The following is a 22,118-nucleotide window of genomic DNA, read 5'->3' as shown; positions in this document are numbered from 1 at the left end:
CAAAGCAGAGGAATGCCACAGGAGAAGTAGCTGTGCCATGTCTCCTCCAGGCTCATTTGGTGGGAGAACCTGCCAATACCCATGTTGTTGCAGAGGAAAATGAAATTTCTTTTAAATGTTATACTGTATTGAAGGCTGGAAGAGTGATCTCTCAGAGTTAATTCCAACCCAATGGTCATTTAAAATAACTGTGCTATGAGCAACTTTGAAAAATGTTTCCATTGCCCACTTGTCAATCTCTGTGTTGGGGAGACACCTCTGAACAGAAGAGTTAAATCCTGAATGCTACGTAAGAGCTGCCACTGGGACCATATGCCTTGTTACTCATCTTAACAAATAATAAACCATTACCCTGGCACACTCCACAACTGATGGTTAACTGATTAGTGCTTGGGAAGTGTACTGGAAAATTACTGTTATAGCAGAACAAAGTATTATTAACATAAGAGACAATTTTTTTTCTAGTCTGTAATAATTTTTTTTAACTAAGTAGGTACAAATTTGTTGGGAACACCCTTGGCAAACAGAGGGCAAGTGGCTGCCAGCCCAAGGTGACCATGTGGTTGTGTAAGCAGAAGTAGAAAATATTCTTCCACACATGCCTGCACACAAATACACTGTAGTCCACACACCAGAGAGACAATCTCCCACTAAGCTGCTCCAAGCCTTGAGCTGCTCTGCTTCACATAAACTGGTAAGACTTGAACAGAGAAGGATCTGCTCTATTCCAGATTCATAGCAGAAGCTATCATAGGAGGACAATGATTGCCTATTTTATTTTTTTTTTTTTTTTGGTTAGCATGAAATACTATTAGTTCAAACACTGGGATTGAAACCAAACTGAAAAAAACGGCAACAAACCCAAACTAAAAAGAAATGCCATGACCCAGACCTTGCTGATTAGCACAGTGGGTAGCTCCTCATCCAAGAACAGCAGGATGATGCAAATCCTGCCATTTCAGTGAGCAGCAGCAGTGGGCTCCCATGGAGCCATAGTCACTGCCAGCCTCTAAGATCTAGGTTGGCAGCAGGGACCTTGGCAACTCTGAGAGCTCTGGTGCCAGTCTCAAACTCCTGAGCTTTCTCTGCATCCTTATTATTATAGATTCTGCCCAGCAGCTTCATCCCAAGTCAGAGATTCAAGAAGCAGGAAGCCCAAGGCTCAAGTACCTGGATCCTTTAGAGTCCGCACCACAGCCCCAGACTCTGGAAATGTAAAGACTTAGGCTTTGCAGAAATGTGCTGTAAATCCCAGCCAGAAATTAAAGATGCTTACCTTGAAGACTGGTTTCTGAATTCTAAGTTAGCATTTGGGACTCACAAACCCCTATTTAACCGAAAGAAATCCAGCTAGGTCTACATGTTCCTTAACAAGTGATGGGATTGGCAACAACTGCTGCAATGCTTTGGTCAGGAGGAGAGCACTACAGGGGCTGTGCCTCTGCAAAACAAGGAATTTCTTAGAACTGACAAAGAAATGAACTTAGACTCCGTTCTTCATTTAGTACTTGACAAGCATTAAATGGAATGTTCCCAACTCAAAAAGCACTCATTAAGGAGCTCAGTAAGGCGAGATGAACACTCTGGTGATGCAAAACGTGGCACCTTCCTACGAGACACAGATTTTGTTGTAATAACCCTGCTGCGGAGCCCTGGGCGAGATACTCGTGTGTCATCTCCTCCTCACCTGTGCATCCAGCTCCATGATGTGAGCTACTTTGTTCCAGCCAAATCCCACAAAGCGCCTGTCATACTCCGGGCAGTCCTTCCTGACGACGACGTATGGCTCAAAGTCTGCTTCCCACTCCACGCGGTAGGGAGTGGTGGCTGTTCGCCACTTGGCAAAATTAGTTGGCGCATGCCCTTTCGTCCAGACGTGGTACCTGAAACAGACATAAACGGCAGGGACGTGGGGAGGCAATTAGATAGAAAACATCTTGGCGAGGCAACAAAATGTTACCTGCTAGATGAAACGCTCAAAAAATAAGGACATTAGCTTACAATTCACATCGTCATTTTCAGGATGCATCGGAAGCCATTTCTAGGACTATTTCCAGCATGTCTCCCCAGAGCTCAATGCTTAAACACATCTAGTTGGCGAAGGATAGTGTGAAAACAGTACCTCATGCTAATGTGAGAAACAATTACACAGTACCCTGTCAGTTCATCTGCACTGCAAGTGCTGTGTCTATTCCTAGCAACCAAGCAGCTGCATCAGTTGGTGCTCTAAAATCAGTGCAGAAATCTGCAGCTCAGATAAGGTCCCTAAAATTAGCTATTTCCCAACCATGGTGACATTCACAATATGTTTTATAGGCAATTTTATAATTTGCATGAGAGACACCTGCTGCTCTGGATAGATGTTTCATTTTATTAATTACAGTTATTACTATGGCAGGAACCAAGCTGCATAATTACATTAATAAGTAAAATATTACATAAAGGCTTTCTGCTCGAAGTTCTACATTGTGGGGAGTACTCCTGTGATCTTCAGTAAGGTAATCAATTTGATTTACAGAAAAAAACCCTTTTATATTTTGCTGATCTTGTTTAGGTCCCAGCAGGTCTCTTCCTAGCACAGCTTGAATGCACCCCATTAGTGCCAGGGTCAATGACTCGCTGGCCCACTTATTCTAACACTTTCCAAAAATCAATGAGACAAGCTCTTTCTCCAGATTCATAGATTAATTAATGAAACAAAGGCATAGTAGATATCTGTATTACAACACTGAGATAGATAGGCAACAAAAAGGACAAAATAAATATCCTGCCAATTTTTAATGTAAGGTACACTGAATTCACAGGGATGACTCACAGGCTAAAAGTGAAGGGATCTGAGCATTAAATATTGCAAAATTACAACATGACGCAATGTTTCAATCCCAGAAATTGTCATAACATTGTAAGCCATTGCTAAAAACGCAGGAATATATAATCACAGCCTACGAGTTTTCATTTGGACATATTTGTATGGCTTGTAACAGGAGAATCAGAGGTGTTCAGCTTTGCTGACTCTCTGTTTAGGGCAGTGCAGGAAGACTGAATTATTAGCATGGCACTGGGGTCACAACTAAGGTATGGTCCTCTGTATGCTGCATTTCTAAACTGTAAACAGGTTTCACCACCTTCAGATATCTCGCCTAGGGTCTAGGAAAAACAAAACCCATCTCTATTAAAAAAGCACCTGACAGTGAAATAATTCTCCAGAGATTATTAGGAAGCAGTGCCAGATTCACAAAGATGCTTATAACCCTTAATATCCTTTGGAATCATCACCAAAAACCTATCCCTTTTTTTGGCCTTTTGGAGATGAGTGGCTAACCTAGCCAGTGACTAATATGCAACTATTTATGCTGGGAAAAAGAAAACCCCAACAGCAACAATGTGGGGTTTAAAATTATGTAAGATTGTGGAGGGTGCTCTATCATCTAAAATCCTACCTCCGGCATTTTGAAATTAATTATGATAATAATAATAATAATGACTGCTAAACACTTATGAAGTGATTTGTATCTTCAAAGCCCCGTACAAACTTCGGTTAATTGAGAGATTCCTGCAGAGAAGCAGCCAAATGCTGCTGTTATTCTAGTAACACTCTCCCACTGATTTAAAAAGGGGGTAACAAGATATTAACCATAAAAAGAATTCAATTTCTTTCTACCCTTTTTGTAGATACCAGTGTAAGCACCTATAGCAGCTCAAGTATAACTTCTGTAAGTCAAGAGAGCAAACTGGCAGGGAAAAATAGATAATTGGGAAGAGCCAATTAAAGGAAAATATGGAACTGGGGTTGCAGAGACAAAACAAAGCAGAAAGGAAGGAGTAGATTTGCTTGTACAAAACCAAATAACAACGGAGTTTATTTACTTGCTTCTTCAGAGTAATTGATGTGAGTGGAAGGAAAGAGAAAGGCAAAAGGACAGCTAAGATCCTAACAAAGAGGTAAATTAGTCCGGAATGCTCAAATGAAGTGTACACACAATAGTGATGGAGGACTAATTAGACTGAAAACAAGAACTGTGAGAACATAATTGGATTACACACATATCTGCACATTCAATATATACGGGTTCATACACAGATAATCTGCTGAAACTAGGTCTTGGTCAATGGCTGATGACATGAACTGCAAAAAAAGGATAAGAAGACACCATTCCATGGAGGTCCATAGAAAGGAAGCTCCCATTATAGAGTGAGTCGTTTCCAAATGACTTTACTATCAGTGATGCAGTTGTGAGAAAAGGTTCACTGTCTATACTGGTATTCCATTTCCCACGACAAATGAATAAATGTTATTTTCTGCCCAGGCTCTTCTCACTCAAGATTTAAATACACATTGAATCTTAAGGCCACACTCAATTTGACTGAATCCCCAGAGAACTTTGTGAAAATTGAGAACAACGCATTTTTCACTATGCTCGCAATTTTGACCAATCCAAACCAAGTAACTCGATCTCCCTGAAATCACGATGAGTTTCCTTCCACGGTTCATGGAAAACAACTTGAACACGCCGCATCCCCTCGTCCTCCACTTCAGATCCAATGTTTCATTTTACTTGTGTTACTGATTGCTTTTATTTCAAATAAAATGTCAAAACTATAGTAAACTTTGCTAAAGTTAGCAAAATGAAGTAATTGTTTTTCTCAGAGCTCTTCCTCCCTGCCTCCTCTAAGTTTCCTGTTTCAGTGAGAAAGATGATTTGCTGAAAGAAGAACTTTCCCACTTCTGTTCTCAGATGCTTAAATATTTTGCTAGATTGTGGATGCAATCAGTTAATTAAGTTACTCAGTTGTTGCTTTTTGTTTTCTCAGTATGATGATGTGTCTCCTGCCAGCTGTGGTTTCCCCTGTGCCTGGATGTGTGTGGGCAGTGCAGTTGTGGCTCATCAGCTCGTACCCAGGCCCTGAGCAGGCACATCCTTGGGAGCACACTCCCAGCCACCGGCTGCCCAGGGAGCCAGCGAGCTGGCACAGAGCCCCTGTGTGGCAGAGGGTTTCACACAGCACACCTTGCCAGCCACAGATGCTCACTTGTCTTCTCTTTTCTTCTGCTGGTGACTGAGGGATGTAATTGAGAGCCGTTGTGTACTTCTTAGCTGCCCAGAGGTAGAAAAGGTCACCATTTCAAAAAGAGGTGGCAAAAGCAATTTCAGTGAGGGAAAGATTGTAATCTACTGTGTGGTGTGAGGGACTGGGATGCTGCAGGCACTCTCAGCAATCACTGTCACAGCAGTCCTCCCCAGCTCACTCCCACCCGCTCAGCGTCAAATTGCAGCGTTATTAAAGCACCTTGAAGGTGGAGGTGGAAATAATCCTCGGCCCAGAGTGCAGTGGCTGTCAATAGATTTGTGCAATGAAATGAGACAAAACAAACTGAGGAAGCATTTGTAAAATGTATCCTACATTAATATGTACACCAGCTAGAGACTGTGTGTCCTTCAAGCCTTATTTAACCTTGCTTTGGAAAAACTCCCACTGATGTTAAAGACATTCTTGCCTGAGTGAGACTTGAGATAGTATTTGCAAATCTGGCTGTGTATGTAACACACAAACATGCCTGAAGATGAAATCTGTAGTGGAAAGCCATCACTGTGCAGGTGACTGCTGGTGGAATGCAACATCTGAAAATTCTGAGGGGTGTCATTTTCCACTGGAAATACTCTTTCTCTCAACTATGAGAGAGACAACTATTTTTTATCAAATCTCTTGTTAATTTTTATGTCTTTTGTACGTTAAAAAATGATGGCAGAGGGAAAGGTACTTGCTCTATCACAGTATCTTTAAGTAATTTTCCAGATGCATGCTTCTCTCAGTCACCTCAAGTTTCTGTTTCAAGGCAGTCACTGGCAGAATTCTGACACTGATCAGAATTACATTTTCCAGACTCACACAGGCTGTCTGCTATGACATGTGCATGCAACTATTTGAGGGAAGGGTGGCTGCTGCAATGAGACAGGTGTGCAATATAGGGAATGGGAAAAGTGTGAGGAAAGCTCTAAAGAGAAGGGTGGGAGAGGTATGATAGTGAGCTCCTTCAGCCATGGATAATGCCTAGCTTTTTCAGGGCTTTTATCTCTAGATCGCAAAATATTGCAAAAAAGAGAGGTGAACATTATTACCTGTATTTCAGAGATGGGGAACAGAGATGAAAGAAAGCAAAGTGATTCTTGTAGCACCTCTCAGCAGGGCAGTAGTGGAGCTGAGAAGAGAATGCAAGTCTCCTAAGCCCCCTCTCTGTGCAACATCATAAGGCCATATTGTACTCTTCCCATTGCTGAGATGCTTTACAAATGTCTGCTAATCAGACCTTACCACACACACCCAAGAGATGGTTAACCCCTGGTAGTTGCATTTTAAAACTGAAGAGTCTGGCAGATAATAGGAGTGACCTGCTCACAGCCACAAAAAAAGTCTGCTTCTGAGAAGAGCTCCAAATTTAGGTGTTCTTTGCTTCTTAGCCTCTATCAGAGTACTCTCTTACCTCTGCACAGAGGAACTCTAGGTATTAAAGCAGCTGTTTCACATTTTAAAAGAGCATAAGACAAGCCTGCATTTGTTTTTCCAGTGAGGGAGCTAATCAATGGGCAGAGACACATTACTTTTGGTTACATGACAAGACACAGCTACCCAGACAGTATTTGGCAGCCAAAAAGTAAATTACACGCACTTGAGTGTAATGGTCACGCTTGATTTTGTAGCACAATAAAAAATGATGAAAATAAACAAACTCGATTTAACAACTGAAGTCCTTCAGTAGAGGACTGTAACACGAGATAAAATGCTGAGCTTACAGACAGAATACATACACGTGATACTGTTCACTGCCTCTCTATGAAAAGGGAAAAAAATTCCAGTAAGTTTCTTAATGCAGCTGACAGTGAGAGAGAAGAACCAAATATTCAGAAGAACATAAAAAACAGAGATAATGACCACAGGTTCAAGAGCATTTCCATTACCTGAATGTAAAGAGAGTTCCCATGTCCAACATAGATAACAGCTCTGCTTTTGACTTGGGGAAGGAGAGGCGGTAGCGTAGGGTCTCAAAGGCAGGTACAATCAGAGCTTTCTTGGTGTTAGCGAGGTCCAGCTGGATGACAGACTTCCTGGCAAAGAGAAATAACAAATTTTCAACTGAGCAAGTCACTGAGCTTTTCAAAATAAAGTGCAGAAAATGGGAAGTTAAGATACTATAAATGTAACTATGGCCCGTATCTTTTCCTACAGGCGCTTCAAATTTTCTTCTGCTTTTGGTCTGCTGCTCTAAGAGCAGGGAGAGCAACAGAATTCCAAACGGGCTTGTGTGTTTGACTGATCAATGCTGCCCTGACAGACTGTTGTCAGCAGAGAAATGCTCTACACTGGATGGACTGGAATGCCTCTCTTTTTCCTTCCTTTTGCTGCAAGTTGTTCAGCGCAGAGACTGTTTTGGTGAGTGAGTGTGTGTGCACATAAGCATTTCACACAGCAGGGCTCTTTTCCAGGCAGGGGTCTAGGGACGACTGCTGCAGCAGAGGAGCAGCTTAGCAATCTCTCATCCTGCCTGCTAGAGGTGTTCAGCCTAATCTTTTCTAAAAAACTAAATCTCAAAAACCCCCAGAAGTTACTTTTCTATCCCTTAACTGAATTTTACTACGCTTGTCATTAGAAATAACTCTGTCTCAATTTTCCTTTCATTAGCTCCGAATTTCATACCAGAAATATGCCTCTCTCTCCTTGTCAAAGTCAGTTCCCCTTAACAGGATTCACTGTCCTGACTTTTATGTTACTGCAACATGCAATCAAGGACAATATTGATAAGCAGCAAACTCTCTACAGCCTTTTAAGCTGAAGGAATTGGGTTCACTGTCCTAATAACAGAAGGACCAAACAAACCATTTTTCTAGGCCTAGAATACCCAGAATTCATTTATACCCCTGTCCGGGAAAAAGAAGAGGGGCACAACTACTTAATGAAATCTGAATTTTACGGAATTCATACCACCCTATAGACCTGTTCTATAAAGGAGCAATCTGATCTCAGCTCCTTACTGCAAAGTTTGTATTGCTTGAAGAGCCCCTGACACATTCCAGTTAACTTTCCACAACTGCAGGATTTTAACAGCATCTTATCATAACTGGTTTTGTACTTTCTTCACTAGCTTCTCCCTCACCATCACTAGAGGCCAAGATATCTGCATGTCAATAGATGACTCCTTCACAATCAGCATTTGTGACCTTCCAAAATTGTTGAGCAGTGCTCGTATATAGTCTTTATGATGCTTTTAAATGTTTCTTCGCTTTCACACTTCTGAGAGAAGGGAATACTAATACAGTCTCCTTTCCAAAATCTAAGTCTTTCTGGTCGCTGTGCAATCTATCAGCCTTGAGAAGTACAGCTTTGGGGATTCCTCCTCTAGGACAGAGCAGGTAACATTTGTAGTGATGCTCATCCTTTGGGCTCTGCAAGGAAACAGCAGATTCCATTTATGGCTCTTACTATAACTTTGGGTTTATAGAGAGCTTAAAAGGCCCAGGCAAAATTCAAAGGCCTTGCTGTGCTTGGCACTGTCCAGGAGTAGCAAACAATCCTGCCCACTAAAGTTTGGTCTGAAGCTGACCAAAGCTGCAGCAGGCACAAGTAACAGCAGAAATTGTCAGATGGAGCAACTTGTTCCATCTTGTTAAGTTGAATGTGACTTATTCTCTAAGATACGGGATATAACCACAAAGATGCTGCTGATATCAGCAATCCCTTCTGCACACTCCCTGCTGCTCTTGTCACCTGCAAATTTCAAACAGTTGTCAATGTGTGAACTATTGGAAGGAATAAGTGATAGTACCTTCAGGAAGAAATCAAAAAGCACAGGGAACAAACTGATAGAAGAGCCTGAAATCACTTGCACTGTCAGAGGTTAACATGAAAAGTGAGGTAAGCAAAGACAAAGAGATATCTGGAAACAAGATACTTGAAGTGCATACAGGGAAACACAGAGATGTGGAGATACTTAAGGCAGTTTACTAAAGCAAAACCAAAAGGTTGAGTGTACACCAACAAGGAGAAAAATGGAAGATTTTATTTTCTCCTTCCCATCAAGTGATGTCTGGCCACTTCCAGGGAAGCAGGACTTCAGCACACATAGTTGCTCCTCCAGAAGGCAAACATTCTAAATAACGAATGCTCTGCCTTCCTCCTTTTCTTAGCTTTTTTATCTATCTGAGCTGACATCATTTGGCATGGATTCTCCCTGTTCAGTTTGGCTCAGCTGCATTAGTTGTAGCCCCTCCCAAGATCTTGCCCTCTTGCAGATGGGGGGCAGACTGAGGGAGACACAGCACTGAGCCTGTGCCAGTGTGCTCAGCAGTAGCCAAAACACTGGAGAGTGATCAACACCTTTCCAGCCATCAATGCAGAGCACTGTGAGGGATGCTATAGGGAAAGACCTCCAGTTCAGCCACAGCCAGTACAGGTGATAAGGTCGAAGTGGAAGGGCTCTCCAAAACCGAGCTGGGAGTTGAGGCATGCTCAGACAAGCAGCCCAGCAGCACTGATCTCTGAGTAGAATCACCTGCCCTTGAGGAGGACTTGGTGACATAAAAGACTGATGCAAAGGGAAAAAGAAATCACTGATAACATCCAGATGTTGAACTTGAGTGACAAAGGACAACAGAGGCCATTTAAACTGTGATAATGGCAGGCGGGACTTTTTTAGAGGAAAAATAACCTTCCATTTTCTTCTCGTAGATGGTCTGCTCCTTGGACAACCAGCTGAAAATCTAACTTCTTCCCAGTGGAAGCAAATCCACCTTTTCATTTTCTGTGGGATGACTTTTTCTCCTGTTTTGAATGGAGGTGCTATTTGCTGGTTGACTGATTCTGTTACACTTTAGGAATGGAAAATTTTCACTGTTGCTGCTGCCAGACATGTGGAATATCGTAGGGAATACATTTGCCTATTTTGTAAGCTAGCACTGGGTAAACTACGTAAGTCTTGCACTATCCCTGTGAGGGCTTTTATTTATTTATTTATTTATTTATTTATTTATTTTAATCCAGTAGTATTGATTCAGTATCCACTTTCCTTCCTTGTCCTTTTCCCCAAAACCCCAAAATAAGAATTTATGACTATGTAGAGCTAGGTCTCTTTGTGCTAGTGTTGTCCAGGAAACCATTTCCCAGGTATCTTTGTGTTCAGACCTGATGTGTGTCATTCTGACACAGTGAAGGCTGGGTTAAATTTTAAATCTAAGCAACCATATTTTTCACAAAGCAATGAAAAAATGAATTTTAAATCATGAGAGTCTCCTCATGGGTTGAATGAACTCCAGCATGTTGATATCAATATTCTAATTTGCATAGTTATTTTCAAAAATTAACACAGAATTTTCATCCTCATGTAAGTAGATAGTAAGATAATTCCCATTTGTGGAGGATAGAGAAGCTCAGACATAGAAAATTTAGCAACCTAATGCTAAAGCACTGCACTCTGGGGAAAAAAAAAAAAAAAGAAAAAAAAAAAGAGTCCATTAACTCAAATGTGCTTCTACCATCAGGATTCGGTAAAAGGTTGGTTGCAGGTAACAAATATGACAGTCACCGAGCCTGTGGTCAGAACTGGAGAGTTGTCAACCCACTGGTAAATTCATTAGAATGCTCTTCCTCTCTGCAAAAGCAATGAATTAATAGACTACAAAGGCAACCAACACAAAAACCCCAATAAGCACTATTTGAACTATCTTCCTAGCTGAGATGCTGAAAAATAAGCAGAACCTACTTCACAACTCATGTTGTAGGGGACAGGTGTAAAACCCATGAAAGGAGTTGGGATGCCGCGTCCCAAATCATGCTAAATGTGTCACTGCAAGCCAACGGCACATTTTACACAAATGTGTCAGGAAAGAACTCTAATGCTAGCTGTGACACCTGTAGATAAGCAGCCTGTCTCACTGTTTTATGTTAGGAGTCACTGTAGGATGACCCTAACACCTTACTTGCAGCAACTAGAAGAAGCCTTTATCTCTGAGGCAATGACAAGACGACCTCAGTAACCAAGGTAAACAGGAAATCTTTAAATGATACATTTCCTTCTGTACTTCACAGAAGACTAAGGCAGGACTAAAAGGGTGTTTGATGGAGATAAAAACACTGAAATGGTTTTACTTAGCAGCTGTGAAAAAGCTCAATTAGCACAAATCTAAGTGCAAAGCAACAGATAAATAAAGGGATAGGTAACTACCAGTTCCATCAGCTTCTCCTTCAAAACTGGTTGTAACCTTTCTTGTATGACACCTTCAAAATATGTTGCAAACATTTTTCAAAATTTCTTTCTTTCTGAGGATATATTATCTGCAGAGACACAATATGCAATATATGTAAATCAGCAAACTTTCAGTGAGAAGGACTTGCCTGGCTTACCCTGTACAAAGCAATGCTTGAAATACCACACTATTTCCTTTGTTTATGGTTGTTGTATCTGAGGAAATGAGGATAAAAATGTTTTAAGACTCTCTCTAACAAACAATTGCTGCCATTCAGACAGATAGCACTAATCATCTATTTGCAGAGGCAGTGGGAGCAGTCAATGCAGAAAGACACCGGGTATCCATATAGGAAATAACCTCAATGCACCTCCCTGCTACTTTGCTTAGGAAAATCATTACTGAAAAAGCAACAAAAGCCTCTAGTCCATACGGGAAAAAAAAAAAAACCCACTTTTTGAAGAGCTGGTAGTAGCAGATTAGCAACTTCAGTATTTCCAGGCAAGAGTGAATCTCAGAGTTAAGGTGGTATGGGCCTTAAAAAGGTTAGAGGTTGGCAGGGTAACACAAAGTGTCAGAGGCAGCAGCTCTCAGACAGCATGTCTGCCTTTTTTTGAAACATCACTAATGCACCACCATGGTGCATTTAGCTCTATAATACAAGATCACGCTATGAGAATTATTTCTATGGTTGTAGCATCTCAAGGAAATGGTGGTACTTCGTTCTGTCTTGTCTCTTCTTCCTTTCATTGTACCATGAAGCAGCATGAGAGAACAAGTTCCTTTTCTAGCACTAAATGCCAGTATCAACAGCTGCCATCCTTCCTGTGTCCAGCATTGATCTGAGGAAATGTACCAGTATGAAACACTAACACAGAAGAACAGGGAAATGAAGAACAACTCTTCCTCCATGTATCCAGAGATGGCTAATGTGTGCAAAGGACAGAATAATTTTGGAGTGCTCATAACACAACTTGAAAAGACTTCAACAAAATAAGAGGGAAACAAACTGACACAGTGTGCTAGTACAAATGATACAACTGAAATTCAGCATCCTGAAAGCCATAGAATGGTTTGGGCTGGAAGGCACCTCTAAGGATCATCTAGCCAAATCTCCCTGCAGTGAGCATGAACATCCTCAGTTAGATCAGGTTGCTCAGAGCCCCATCCAGCCTGACCATGAATATTTGCAGGGATGGGGTACCAACCACCTGTCTGGGCAACCTGTACCAGTGTTTTGCCATCCTCTTCACAATAATCTTACTCCTTGCATCTTATCTAAATCTCCTCTCTTTTAGTTTAAAACCACTCCTCCTTTTCCTGTCTCAACAGCTTCTGCTAAAATGTTCGTGCTCATCTTTCTAATTAAGCCCTCTGTATGTACTGGAAGGCCATAATAAGGTCTCCCTTGAGCCTTCACTTCTCCAGGCTGAATAACCTGAACTCTTTGATCCCTTACTCATAGAAGAGGTACTCCACCCCTCTGAAGAGTGAATTTGGCCCTGTATATGTCTTACAGAGTTAAGCCTGAAACAAAGAAACCCCTCTGTAAGTTCCTGATACCAGAAGACGTATTTTCCTTTACATTCCAAAGCCCTGGGCTTATGAACTGACAGGGAACACCTACAGGCAGGCCCTTACTGGAACATTTTGATCAACTTTTACCGAATTAGAACAGAGATGAAAAGCAAAACTGGTCTGGATAAAGGAACTGACATCCTCCTGTCTGGCCACAGGGTGTCCTCCTTGCTCTATGCTTTGGCCTCAGATGACCAACCTCTGCAGGGGAAGGTCTTTATCAAAAAAAAAAACACCTCAGTTAATGTATCAGAAGTCTGTAGTTTGCTCAGCCCAACCTGCTCACATGCAGTATGATACAACACGCACTGATGTTACTCCTCCCAGTTTCCTTATGACAATTATTTTGCCTTGACAGGTGCTGGCAATGCAGTCATATTTTTGAGCTGGTTAGACTCATCATCCTCTTTTCAAGATAAGGAACTGAATTAAGAGTGTGTCACACGGACAACAAGTTCAGTAATGCTCTGCATGTTTTTTCTGTCACTGACATTAAGAACCAAGGGTGTTTAGAGAAACTGCCTGGTTCACATCTCTGCTAATAAACGATGCTCTTGGACATTTAATAATACTTAACCCAGTTCAATATTCAAATTGGTTCTTCTGCAGCCTTGAAGAGATTATTCTAATAGCTAACAAGGCTCACATTCAGACCTCGGTTTTTTCTTTCAAAACCATTTTGCTTTACTTTCCAGTTACAGTCCCTTCTTCTACTCTAAAAATTCTTGTGCCTTGCTGGGCATTGTCACACTGCAAATATTTATAAGCTGTCGTTTCTAGATCTGCTCCAGCTGTTTCGGGAACACGTGAGAAGGGTGGGGTGTGGAGAGGCTGAAATCGTGGGTGACAGTGGGAACTCCCTCACTGTCCACTACCTGAGGTACTCGTAGAGTCCATACATGGGCAGGAAGTCGATGTCAGACAGAAACATGTATGGCGTGCTGATGTGCTTCATGGCCACGTTCCTGAGCAGGTTCACAGGGTAGAACTGCCCCTCCTTGTACACGATGTGGTAGCCAACGTTGTGGCGGCTCATCAGGACTTCTGAGCCCTGAGCGTAGCGCAGAAATTGCTGGGCTTCTGCATCAGAAAGGTAGAGTGCCAGGCTGATGGGACCTTCCCAGTGCTTGCAGATGGCTTCAAGCATCTGGAGCCTGGAAGAGGAAGGTGAGAGTAAGAAAAAGCTACTTCCCTGTCTGGCACTCTGTACCTGCATTCACCTGATCAAATGCAGGTATCTTTCTGTAAGTGAGACAGATTGGGGACACTTTATCTGCTGTGGAAAGCAGTAAGTATTTCTACAGCGTAATTCATTCTTTAAAGATGGTAAGTTGAGGTCTCCTCCTGGACAGATGGACTGCACCCTGGACACATCTATCTCATTAAGTCCAATGTAGCCTAAGGTGGCCCTAGATCAGATACACACATCCACAACTCAGATATCTAAAGCACCACCATTTTGTGTCTAAAGCTTTGATGCTGCAGGAAAACCCACATGGATGACAGGACTTACCCAGTGGCAGCTTTGAACAGTTGCAGGGATCTGTTCACGTGGATCTACTTACAGGATAGGGTGCTCATAAACTTCAACACTGTCTAGTGCCCAATTCACATTTGAGGTCAAGCTATTTCCACACAGTAACACACTACAGTGCTCTTCAACAAGCTTGTGAAGGACAGAGGTGGACAGACCCACAGATCATTTTACCTTTACCTGTTTAGGAAAACCTTCCCAAAATTTTTGCAAGGCAGTAAGTCAGATCTCAAAGGCTGTTAAAAGGGACAGGTCAAGGGGATACTAACTTAGGTGAACATATGCATTAATTAGGGGCTCACTGTCAGGGAAAAGGAAAAAAGGATGACACATCGATAGAAATGGGATTTACTATTAGTAGGGAATAAGGAGGGGAGAAAAGACAGACATGGCATTGCTGTGGAGTATCAAAAGAACATTTCAGACAAAACCATCATTAGAAATACTAACTTGTATATGTTTAGCACTACCTCAAATTTCATTAAAAAATCTTTAAACAGGTTGTATTGATGTGTTTTTTAAAAAAAATTCTAGCAGTTATAATGCTATTGATGAAAATTAGGGGAAAGATTTCATATGCAAATGTAAATCAAACTCAACTTAGTGAAAATCATTTAAGCATTGTGGATAATTTATTGCCTAGAGATTGAGATGTGCCACCCAAAAATACAGCAAGGACTGATTACAAAGCCTCTTGATTTAATATGAAGGGAAATGACCTACGCAGACTAGCCAGATATTCTATTAAAAACTGGGAAGAGTAGATGATGCAAAATTATTATCTTCACTCCAAATCCACACTATTAATTTTTTTCCTATTAACATTTATACAAAATGCAAGTTTTCTGCATTATCATAATCTGAGAAAATAATTTTCCTCTCCTACTACCTCCCTAAGATTTGCAAAATAAAGGAATGATATACTCATACCAGGAAACACAAAGTCTGACTTAACATTAATAGCTTTTTCCCACATTTTTGAATGATTGTGATGATACCAAGATGATATAATCTTTTTTTTTCTTAGCTATGAGACATTACCTTACTAGTCTACACTTGGTACATAATTTTCTTTTTATCTGTTATTGAAACAAAGGCTATTATCAGTCTGAGACATACAGCTGAATTTGAAACACAAATCAATATAAAAATATTTATAAGTTAGGTAAAGGGTCTAGAATTTTCATTACCCGAATAATAAATAAGGAAAAAATAATTTTTTTTTTTGCCTTTTTCCAACATAGTACAAATCTGGTAATCAGGAGATTCCAGTCTGTGAGCACTCAAATTTAGGCCATTGTTTTAAAAATGGAAAACTTGCCTAGTAAAAAATGCAGCAAAATGCCTTTTAAGGACTCCAAGCAGTGGACTAATGGCATATATAACTTATTTAAACAGCACACCTGATAACGCAAAGCTTTTCATGATACTGAAGTGGAAACTGGGTTTTGGTGGTACAAGTTCCCAGCTCGTACACCTTAGTACACTTCAGAATATTCCATTTTACTGTGTTCGCATTGACAGGCTCTACTTCCATAGAAATGATACAGGGACTGCTAGATGATCCTCCATAATCTGCTCTCTGTGAGCTGTCAAGTCTCCTTTGACCACAAAACTTCGAATTCAGAGTTTCTAAGCACAACATGACCAACTTATTTTGGGTTTTTTGAGCAGTCTTGAGGAATGCGTTCTCTTAAATACTCAAGAGAAAACAAATGTACTCCTGTACTGAATAACAATGAGATCATAATTTAGTTGGTAAATTTTTTAAAGGTCTGTTCAGCTAAGTGAATTCTGCTGGAATTCAACCGCTTGGTGAGATTCTTTATTTTTATTTTTCTTCTTAAGAATACTCAACTGAATTCCAACTCAATTCTAGCTCAAATTTCAAGCAGTGTATTTCTCATCACGTCCTTCCTTTTCCCCATTCTGACCTCACCTTTTTTAACTCCTACTCTGATTTCTGAACCCCAGGTACACCCTGAGCCTTTGAAAAGCCTGCCTACCCAAAACACATGCATGAAAATCACAGTGAAGAAACCAAGCCATTATTCAAGGAAACGCCACATCGCTGCAAAAGATGACAATTACTCAATAATGAACAACCTCGAATGAAGTCTGCCTCAAAGCTTCTAACTAAAGACAATAATGTTAGCTCTCTCTTCCATTCCTGAAGCCTATAAGACAGGCAAACCTAAGTCTGTCATGACAAGTTACGTCAATCTCACCTCCAACAGGACTAGGGGAGTTGCTGGGCATTGTTTTTTGCTTTTCCTCATCTCTGATAATAATTTCAAAGAATAATTCAGGAATGTAGCGTACAACACATTGTTTATGTCCATGTCATCTTACATCTGAGACACTATTCTTAAATGTCTACAGTTGTGCCAGAGGAGTTTAATAAAAGGGGTTTAAAGAAGATGGGAAAAGATAAGGCACTTTCTTTCACATCACTGAAAGATGTGAAAGAAAACAAAGCAGCTAAGCAGTTCTTTGGTAGGATATTATTTATTGATTTTAGCTGAAAGAAAGCATTTCCAACTCATATCAATAATTTATAGCAACACACCAGTGAAGTAGAGAAGATTTTTCCTGCACAGCACCAGGATGGCTGTTCTTCCTGAATAAAAATGTGTGTGGTTCTGTCGATCAATAAAAAATGTGCCCCAGTTGAGGATCCAGAAAGAGAAACAGATGCTCAGACTTTGCATCAGTGCCAGTGAATCAGCACTGAGCCCCAGCTCATTCTTTTTAATTAAATTCTGGGGGGAAAAAATATACCATGTGCACACACCAGCTTTACTAATTTACTGTGGCACTCATTCAGGGTCTGGCTTAATTTATTTTATTTTTTTTTTTTTTTACTCAAAGGTTTGTGAATACTTAAGAATTGTTTCCTCAATTAAAAATCAATAGAACAGACACTGATGTGCACAGCAAATCATAACACAATGTGCAGTGCTGAGGTACCAGTGGAGCAGAATACCCCTTATGCATTTAAGTTTATTTTAAAAACAGGCTCTAAATGTTTTGAATTCCTGTAACCCTCCTAGAAAACTGCTGACTTTCTACTAGTGTAGCAGTGGTGCTATTCACATGCCATATTTTATTCTGTATGTGCTATGCTGAGGGAAATGATCAGTTTCTGGATAATACTCAAGGAGTTCTGATTTGTTTTATAACCCACTCTGATAGCAGTAACTACAAAGTTTGGTCTAGATTCAAACTGAGAAGCTGGAGAAAAAAAAAAAAGGAGAATTGACAATTACAAAATTTCACAAAGCTGGCTGATCCAGACTGCACTTTCAAGCTTCTGAAAAATGACAACTAATTGCAATCAGAAAGGTAAAGGGTGGAACTTGTCATGAAATGGATGTTTTTCCCCCAAATGAAATACCAGTTAAATTCCACTTCAGCTGGATTTTTAACTAAAAGCTCAAATATTCTTCTGAGAATCAGCATTTGGCTAAAGATGCAATGACTCTTCTCAGATGGAGATTTTTTTAATTTCATACTAGCACTGTAAAAAAAAAGTATAACTTTTAAACTCCTAATTTGAAACTAGAATATTTAATTCTGATTCTTACTGCAAGAAAAATCATTAATTGAAATTTTCTGCAAGGACAATGCCAATGAAAGCAAAAATAGTTTTTCTAGTGCAGAAAAACACATGCAAAACCTGGGTCAGCTACAACTGCTTGCCTAATTCTATTACAAACATCTGTTTTTTCTAAGTTGCTGCAGAACTCCATGAACTAAAAATTCCTGACAATCTCAACAAGCAACAACTCCTACAGCTCTCATGAACTCTACTCCTCTAGAGTGTAGTACAATGTGTGCATCGCACATACAACATCTAGGTTTCTAGATGCATTTTTCTAGGTGCATTTTTTTCTCTCTCCAAAGCATTCCATAGTCAGATTTCCCTGAAATAAAACAGTCTCCCACTCTTGGATGAAGAAGAGGTGTTCCCTACCTGTCCATTGAGAGTTGTGCCACCAGTGTCACATCAGTGTTGTCTGAAGCAGGCTCGTACTCGTAATGGAGAAAGTAGAGATGAGTGCGATGGACAGTGAAACGTTCCCGACGGAATTCATAGCACAAGTCATCCTCATCCAGCTCCGACAGCTGCTTCTGGAGCTGCAATGAAAGAGTGGACATAAACATTATTTCCTTGTAATTATTCTAGCAAATCAGAGAGAACCAGGAGCCTGGGAACTTGCAGAACGATGCAGCGAGGAATGAAAATGGAACATAGAGTTGCAGGGTTTTCCTGCGCCTCTTGTTACTGCACAAGAGATTAGAAGGAAGGGCTTGCAAGTAAATTTGTGATGCAGAGAGGACACTGTACTATGGTCTACATATTCTATATATCACCTGTATTACGTACTTTCAAGATCCAGACTAGCAATGAAACAGTGACCAATCACAGGTTGGTGATAATCTAGTAATCAATAATCATCAAGTTTCAGAGTTAATGCTCCAATGTGATGCATAATTTCGCCCTTACTAGAAGCAGTGTTTCCACACTAGTCACAGACATTCTCCTCTAGACAACACTCAGCAGCAGATTCAGCACCGAGAGGTTCTCCTCTGCTGGAGAACAGTAACTGCTGCTACCAGCATGGACAGACAGCTGGAAAAGTAACGTCTTTAACACATCATTTCTCCTTCTCTTGAGATTTATGTTCCTTCCACTGCAGAGGTGCCAGAAGTAAGCCCACATTTTAAATGGGATTTATGGTTCTGGACACCTAGTTGGAGAAATCTGGAGATAACTTCCCGGCTCCCTTGAAAACCAAGCCACTTCAAAGTCAAGATGGTTACCTCAAAGCAATCTAATCCCTACTCTCTTAGATATGTAGCTTTAAGAGAATAAAGTTTTGCTCTGGGGAAAAGCAGAAGTGAAAAACTGACCAAATGTCTATGCAGATGACCTATTCCTAAAATAAATATTTTTGGGGTTGAGCCAGACAGTCATTGAAAGGTCCCTTCCAAATCAAACAGTTCTATGATTATATGATTCTGTGGTTTTAAAGCCAAACATCGAGCCAGGATATTGAGAATGCATAAATTTAAAAGGAAAAAACAGTAAATAAATAATTATTGAAGTAAAATGTTACGAAGATGAAAATTTTTTTATGGTTTTAACATGTGAAATTGAGTTCAGTATCTATTGCTCTAAAATGTAGGTTACTCATAAAGGTATCATTTCTATATCTGATTTCTTAAAAGCATCTTGTAAGAGCAATAGTTAATTAGTAAAATATTCATCAGCAAATGAGAAAAATATAAGAATTTTAAAAATTTTGATCACATTGTACCTCAAAACTATTTTATTAAAAAGATTATTGGACTACCAACATCTTTTTGTCCTGCTCAGAATGATCAAAGTAATAGTTTTACCATCATTTAAAAAAAAAAAAAAAAAAAAAAAAAAGTAGGTATTTCTTCTGTGTTAAGAAGAGCTGTTGTTCTTGGAACTATAAGCAGAATGGCTGCCATCCACAGTAATGCTTACAACTGACTGTTTTCCTGTGTAGGCTGATGGAATAATTCCTGGTATTTTCCTGTACATCACTCTATAATCTTCTTCTGAATAATGGAAATACCTACTTTGATTTCAATGAGTTTTGGATCAGGCTGTCATTCTTCTCTGCTATTGTTCTGCACAGATCTTAAAACACTCCTCAAGAGGGACTGCTTTTAGAAAGATGAGAGTCTGAATCTTGACAAATCTTTACTCAGGCAAAACTTATATTGATATCAAAATCTCTTTTAGGTGGAATAGAAATCAGGAGATCTTTTACGTATCCTCAAAGTTTTATTCTTTCTGCTTTACCCATCATCATTCAGCTGAGCCTGCACCCTGTTTTCAAAATCACATTTAAATAATACTTGAATTAAACTCAGTATTTACAACAATGACTAGAAAGTGTCTCGTATCTTTCTGTTCCTTTCTTGAAATGGGACATTAGTGTGACCTTAACAGAATTATTAAGGAGATGATTAAAATTTAAATGGTTACAACAACAGCAATGGATATTTTATATGGGTACCTTACTATCCTTCTGAATGTACAAATGACCAGGCCAGAAGACTTTAATTGCACAGCAGTTATTCATCAGGCAGTCACCGAATAATTATCAGATTGCATTTGGGTTGAAAGCTAAAAGGCTATAAATACTTAATTACGAGTTCAAGAATAACATCTGAAGCTAAATTATGGCTCTGTGCACTATTGAGCCCTGGGTGGGAGAACAGGAGACACAGGTTCTTAGGAGTCCCACCTTTCTAATGGTGAAACTCATCAAATCACAAGTTTGGAGATGAAGGTGAAGGAGAGAACATAAAATTTATCTAATATTTTTTCTACAGCATACATATTTTGTGGATCCATAATATGAAAAGCAGAAAAAAATATTATGTGGATCCATAATATGAAAAGCAGAACTGAAAAACTGACCAAATGTCTATGCAGATGACCTATTCCTAAACTAAATATTTTTGGGGTTGAACCACACAGTCATTGAAAGGTCCCTTCCAAATCAAACAGTTCTATGATTATATGATTCTGTGGTTTTAAAGCCAAACATCCAGCCAGGATATTGAGAATGCATAAATTTAAAAGGAAAAAAAAAAAAACAAAAAACCAGTAAATACATGATTATTGAAGTAAAATGTTATGAAGATGAAAAACTGACATTTGGTCAGTTTTTCACTTCTGCTTTCACTTTTTTTGTTAAAGACAACTCTTAGCTTGATTTGAAGTTTGCTCCTACACTATATCTTCTTTAAAAGATGTGTTTATAATGGGAATGCTGACATATCGATGCAAACAGATACTTAAATACAGTGCACAATCAAAATAAGAACCTTAGTATCAGCTGGATTTGGTAAAATCCATTATGGAATTTTCTTTTCCCCATTTTGGATGTCTCCATGATATTGATAATGATATGTCTAACCCAGCAAAGATTTCTCAGCTGTAGAGACAGAATGTATTCTCATAAGCGAGTACCTGCTAAGTAAAGATCCTGTGCTTCTAGAAGAGTTTCAAAGCTAAGGCTACTTGCCACTTAGCTTGTGGGAAATGTGACCCCTAAGAAACATTCTCACAGTCGAAAAATATATTGTTTTCAGACTGTGTGGGGTAGATACTGTCTTAGGAAATACTGGGTTGGGAAACAACATATGCCTTCGTTAGCATCATGGTGCTACTTGGTTCAAAATAAAAATGTCAGCCACGATATGCATAACGCCCAAACAAAGAGATAAATACATAATGAAAACATAGACTAAATTATTTCTCTGGGACACCAGCTATGGCAGAGGATTAGGCTCCATCTCAGGACAAGCTGTCTTTGAAGATAGGCTGGTCAGAGAAATAATTTAGCCTTGATCTTCCAGGTCTAATTGTCTACCAAATTTCTATGGGATGAGGTGTTTTGTATCCCTATGCCAGACAGACCTGTATGATGCATGGCAATACAACATGCACCTTCCACTAGTAAACTGGTTACTCTGCTCATGAATCTTCCTTCTTAAGGAATGTAAGCAAATTTGTGATTGACTTAGGTTTTTTTCCTAAACCGCTGTATCACTGAAACAATTTACTTCCCACCAAAACCCAGGAATTTGTATCAGATGAGATCAATTAAAAATCCAAGATCAGAAGTATTTTCTGAGGGATTGGATATCAAAAAAAGATCAAAGTCCCTCAACAAACAATATCATGTGTCTAGAGGCCAGTTAGATCTTGGGGAAGGGGA

At 39.8% G+C, this 22,118-nt stretch overlaps 1 protein-coding gene across 1 annotated transcript in view; it reads right to left on the bottom strand.

Annotated features, from left to right (window-relative positions):
* The window catches only part of LARGE1 (LARGE xylosyl- and glucuronyltransferase 1), a 277,165-nt gene that overhangs the window by 3,290 nt on the left and 251,757 nt on the right, over positions 1-22,118 (bottom strand). Inside the window, exons 11-14 of the mRNA XM_066319909.1 lie at positions 18,323-18,486; positions 13,688-13,966; positions 6,957-7,103; positions 1,688-1,883 (exon numbers count right to left, since the gene is read on the bottom strand). Of these exons, the coding sequence (XP_066176006.1) occupies positions 1,688-1,883; positions 6,957-7,103; positions 13,688-13,966; positions 18,323-18,486 (786 nt within the window). The remainder of the gene's footprint in view (positions 1-1,687; positions 1,884-6,956; positions 7,104-13,687; positions 13,967-18,322; positions 18,487-22,118) is intronic.

The sequence above is a fragment of the Sylvia atricapilla genome, chromosome 5 (genome assembly GCF_009819655.1).
Source record: "Sylvia atricapilla isolate bSylAtr1 chromosome 5, bSylAtr1.pri, whole genome shotgun sequence".
Lineage (NCBI taxonomy): Eukaryota > Metazoa > Chordata > Aves > Passeriformes > Sylviidae > Sylvia > Sylvia atricapilla.
Note: the sequence above shows the minus strand (reverse complement) of the source record. Positions and strands in the feature narration are given on the sequence as shown.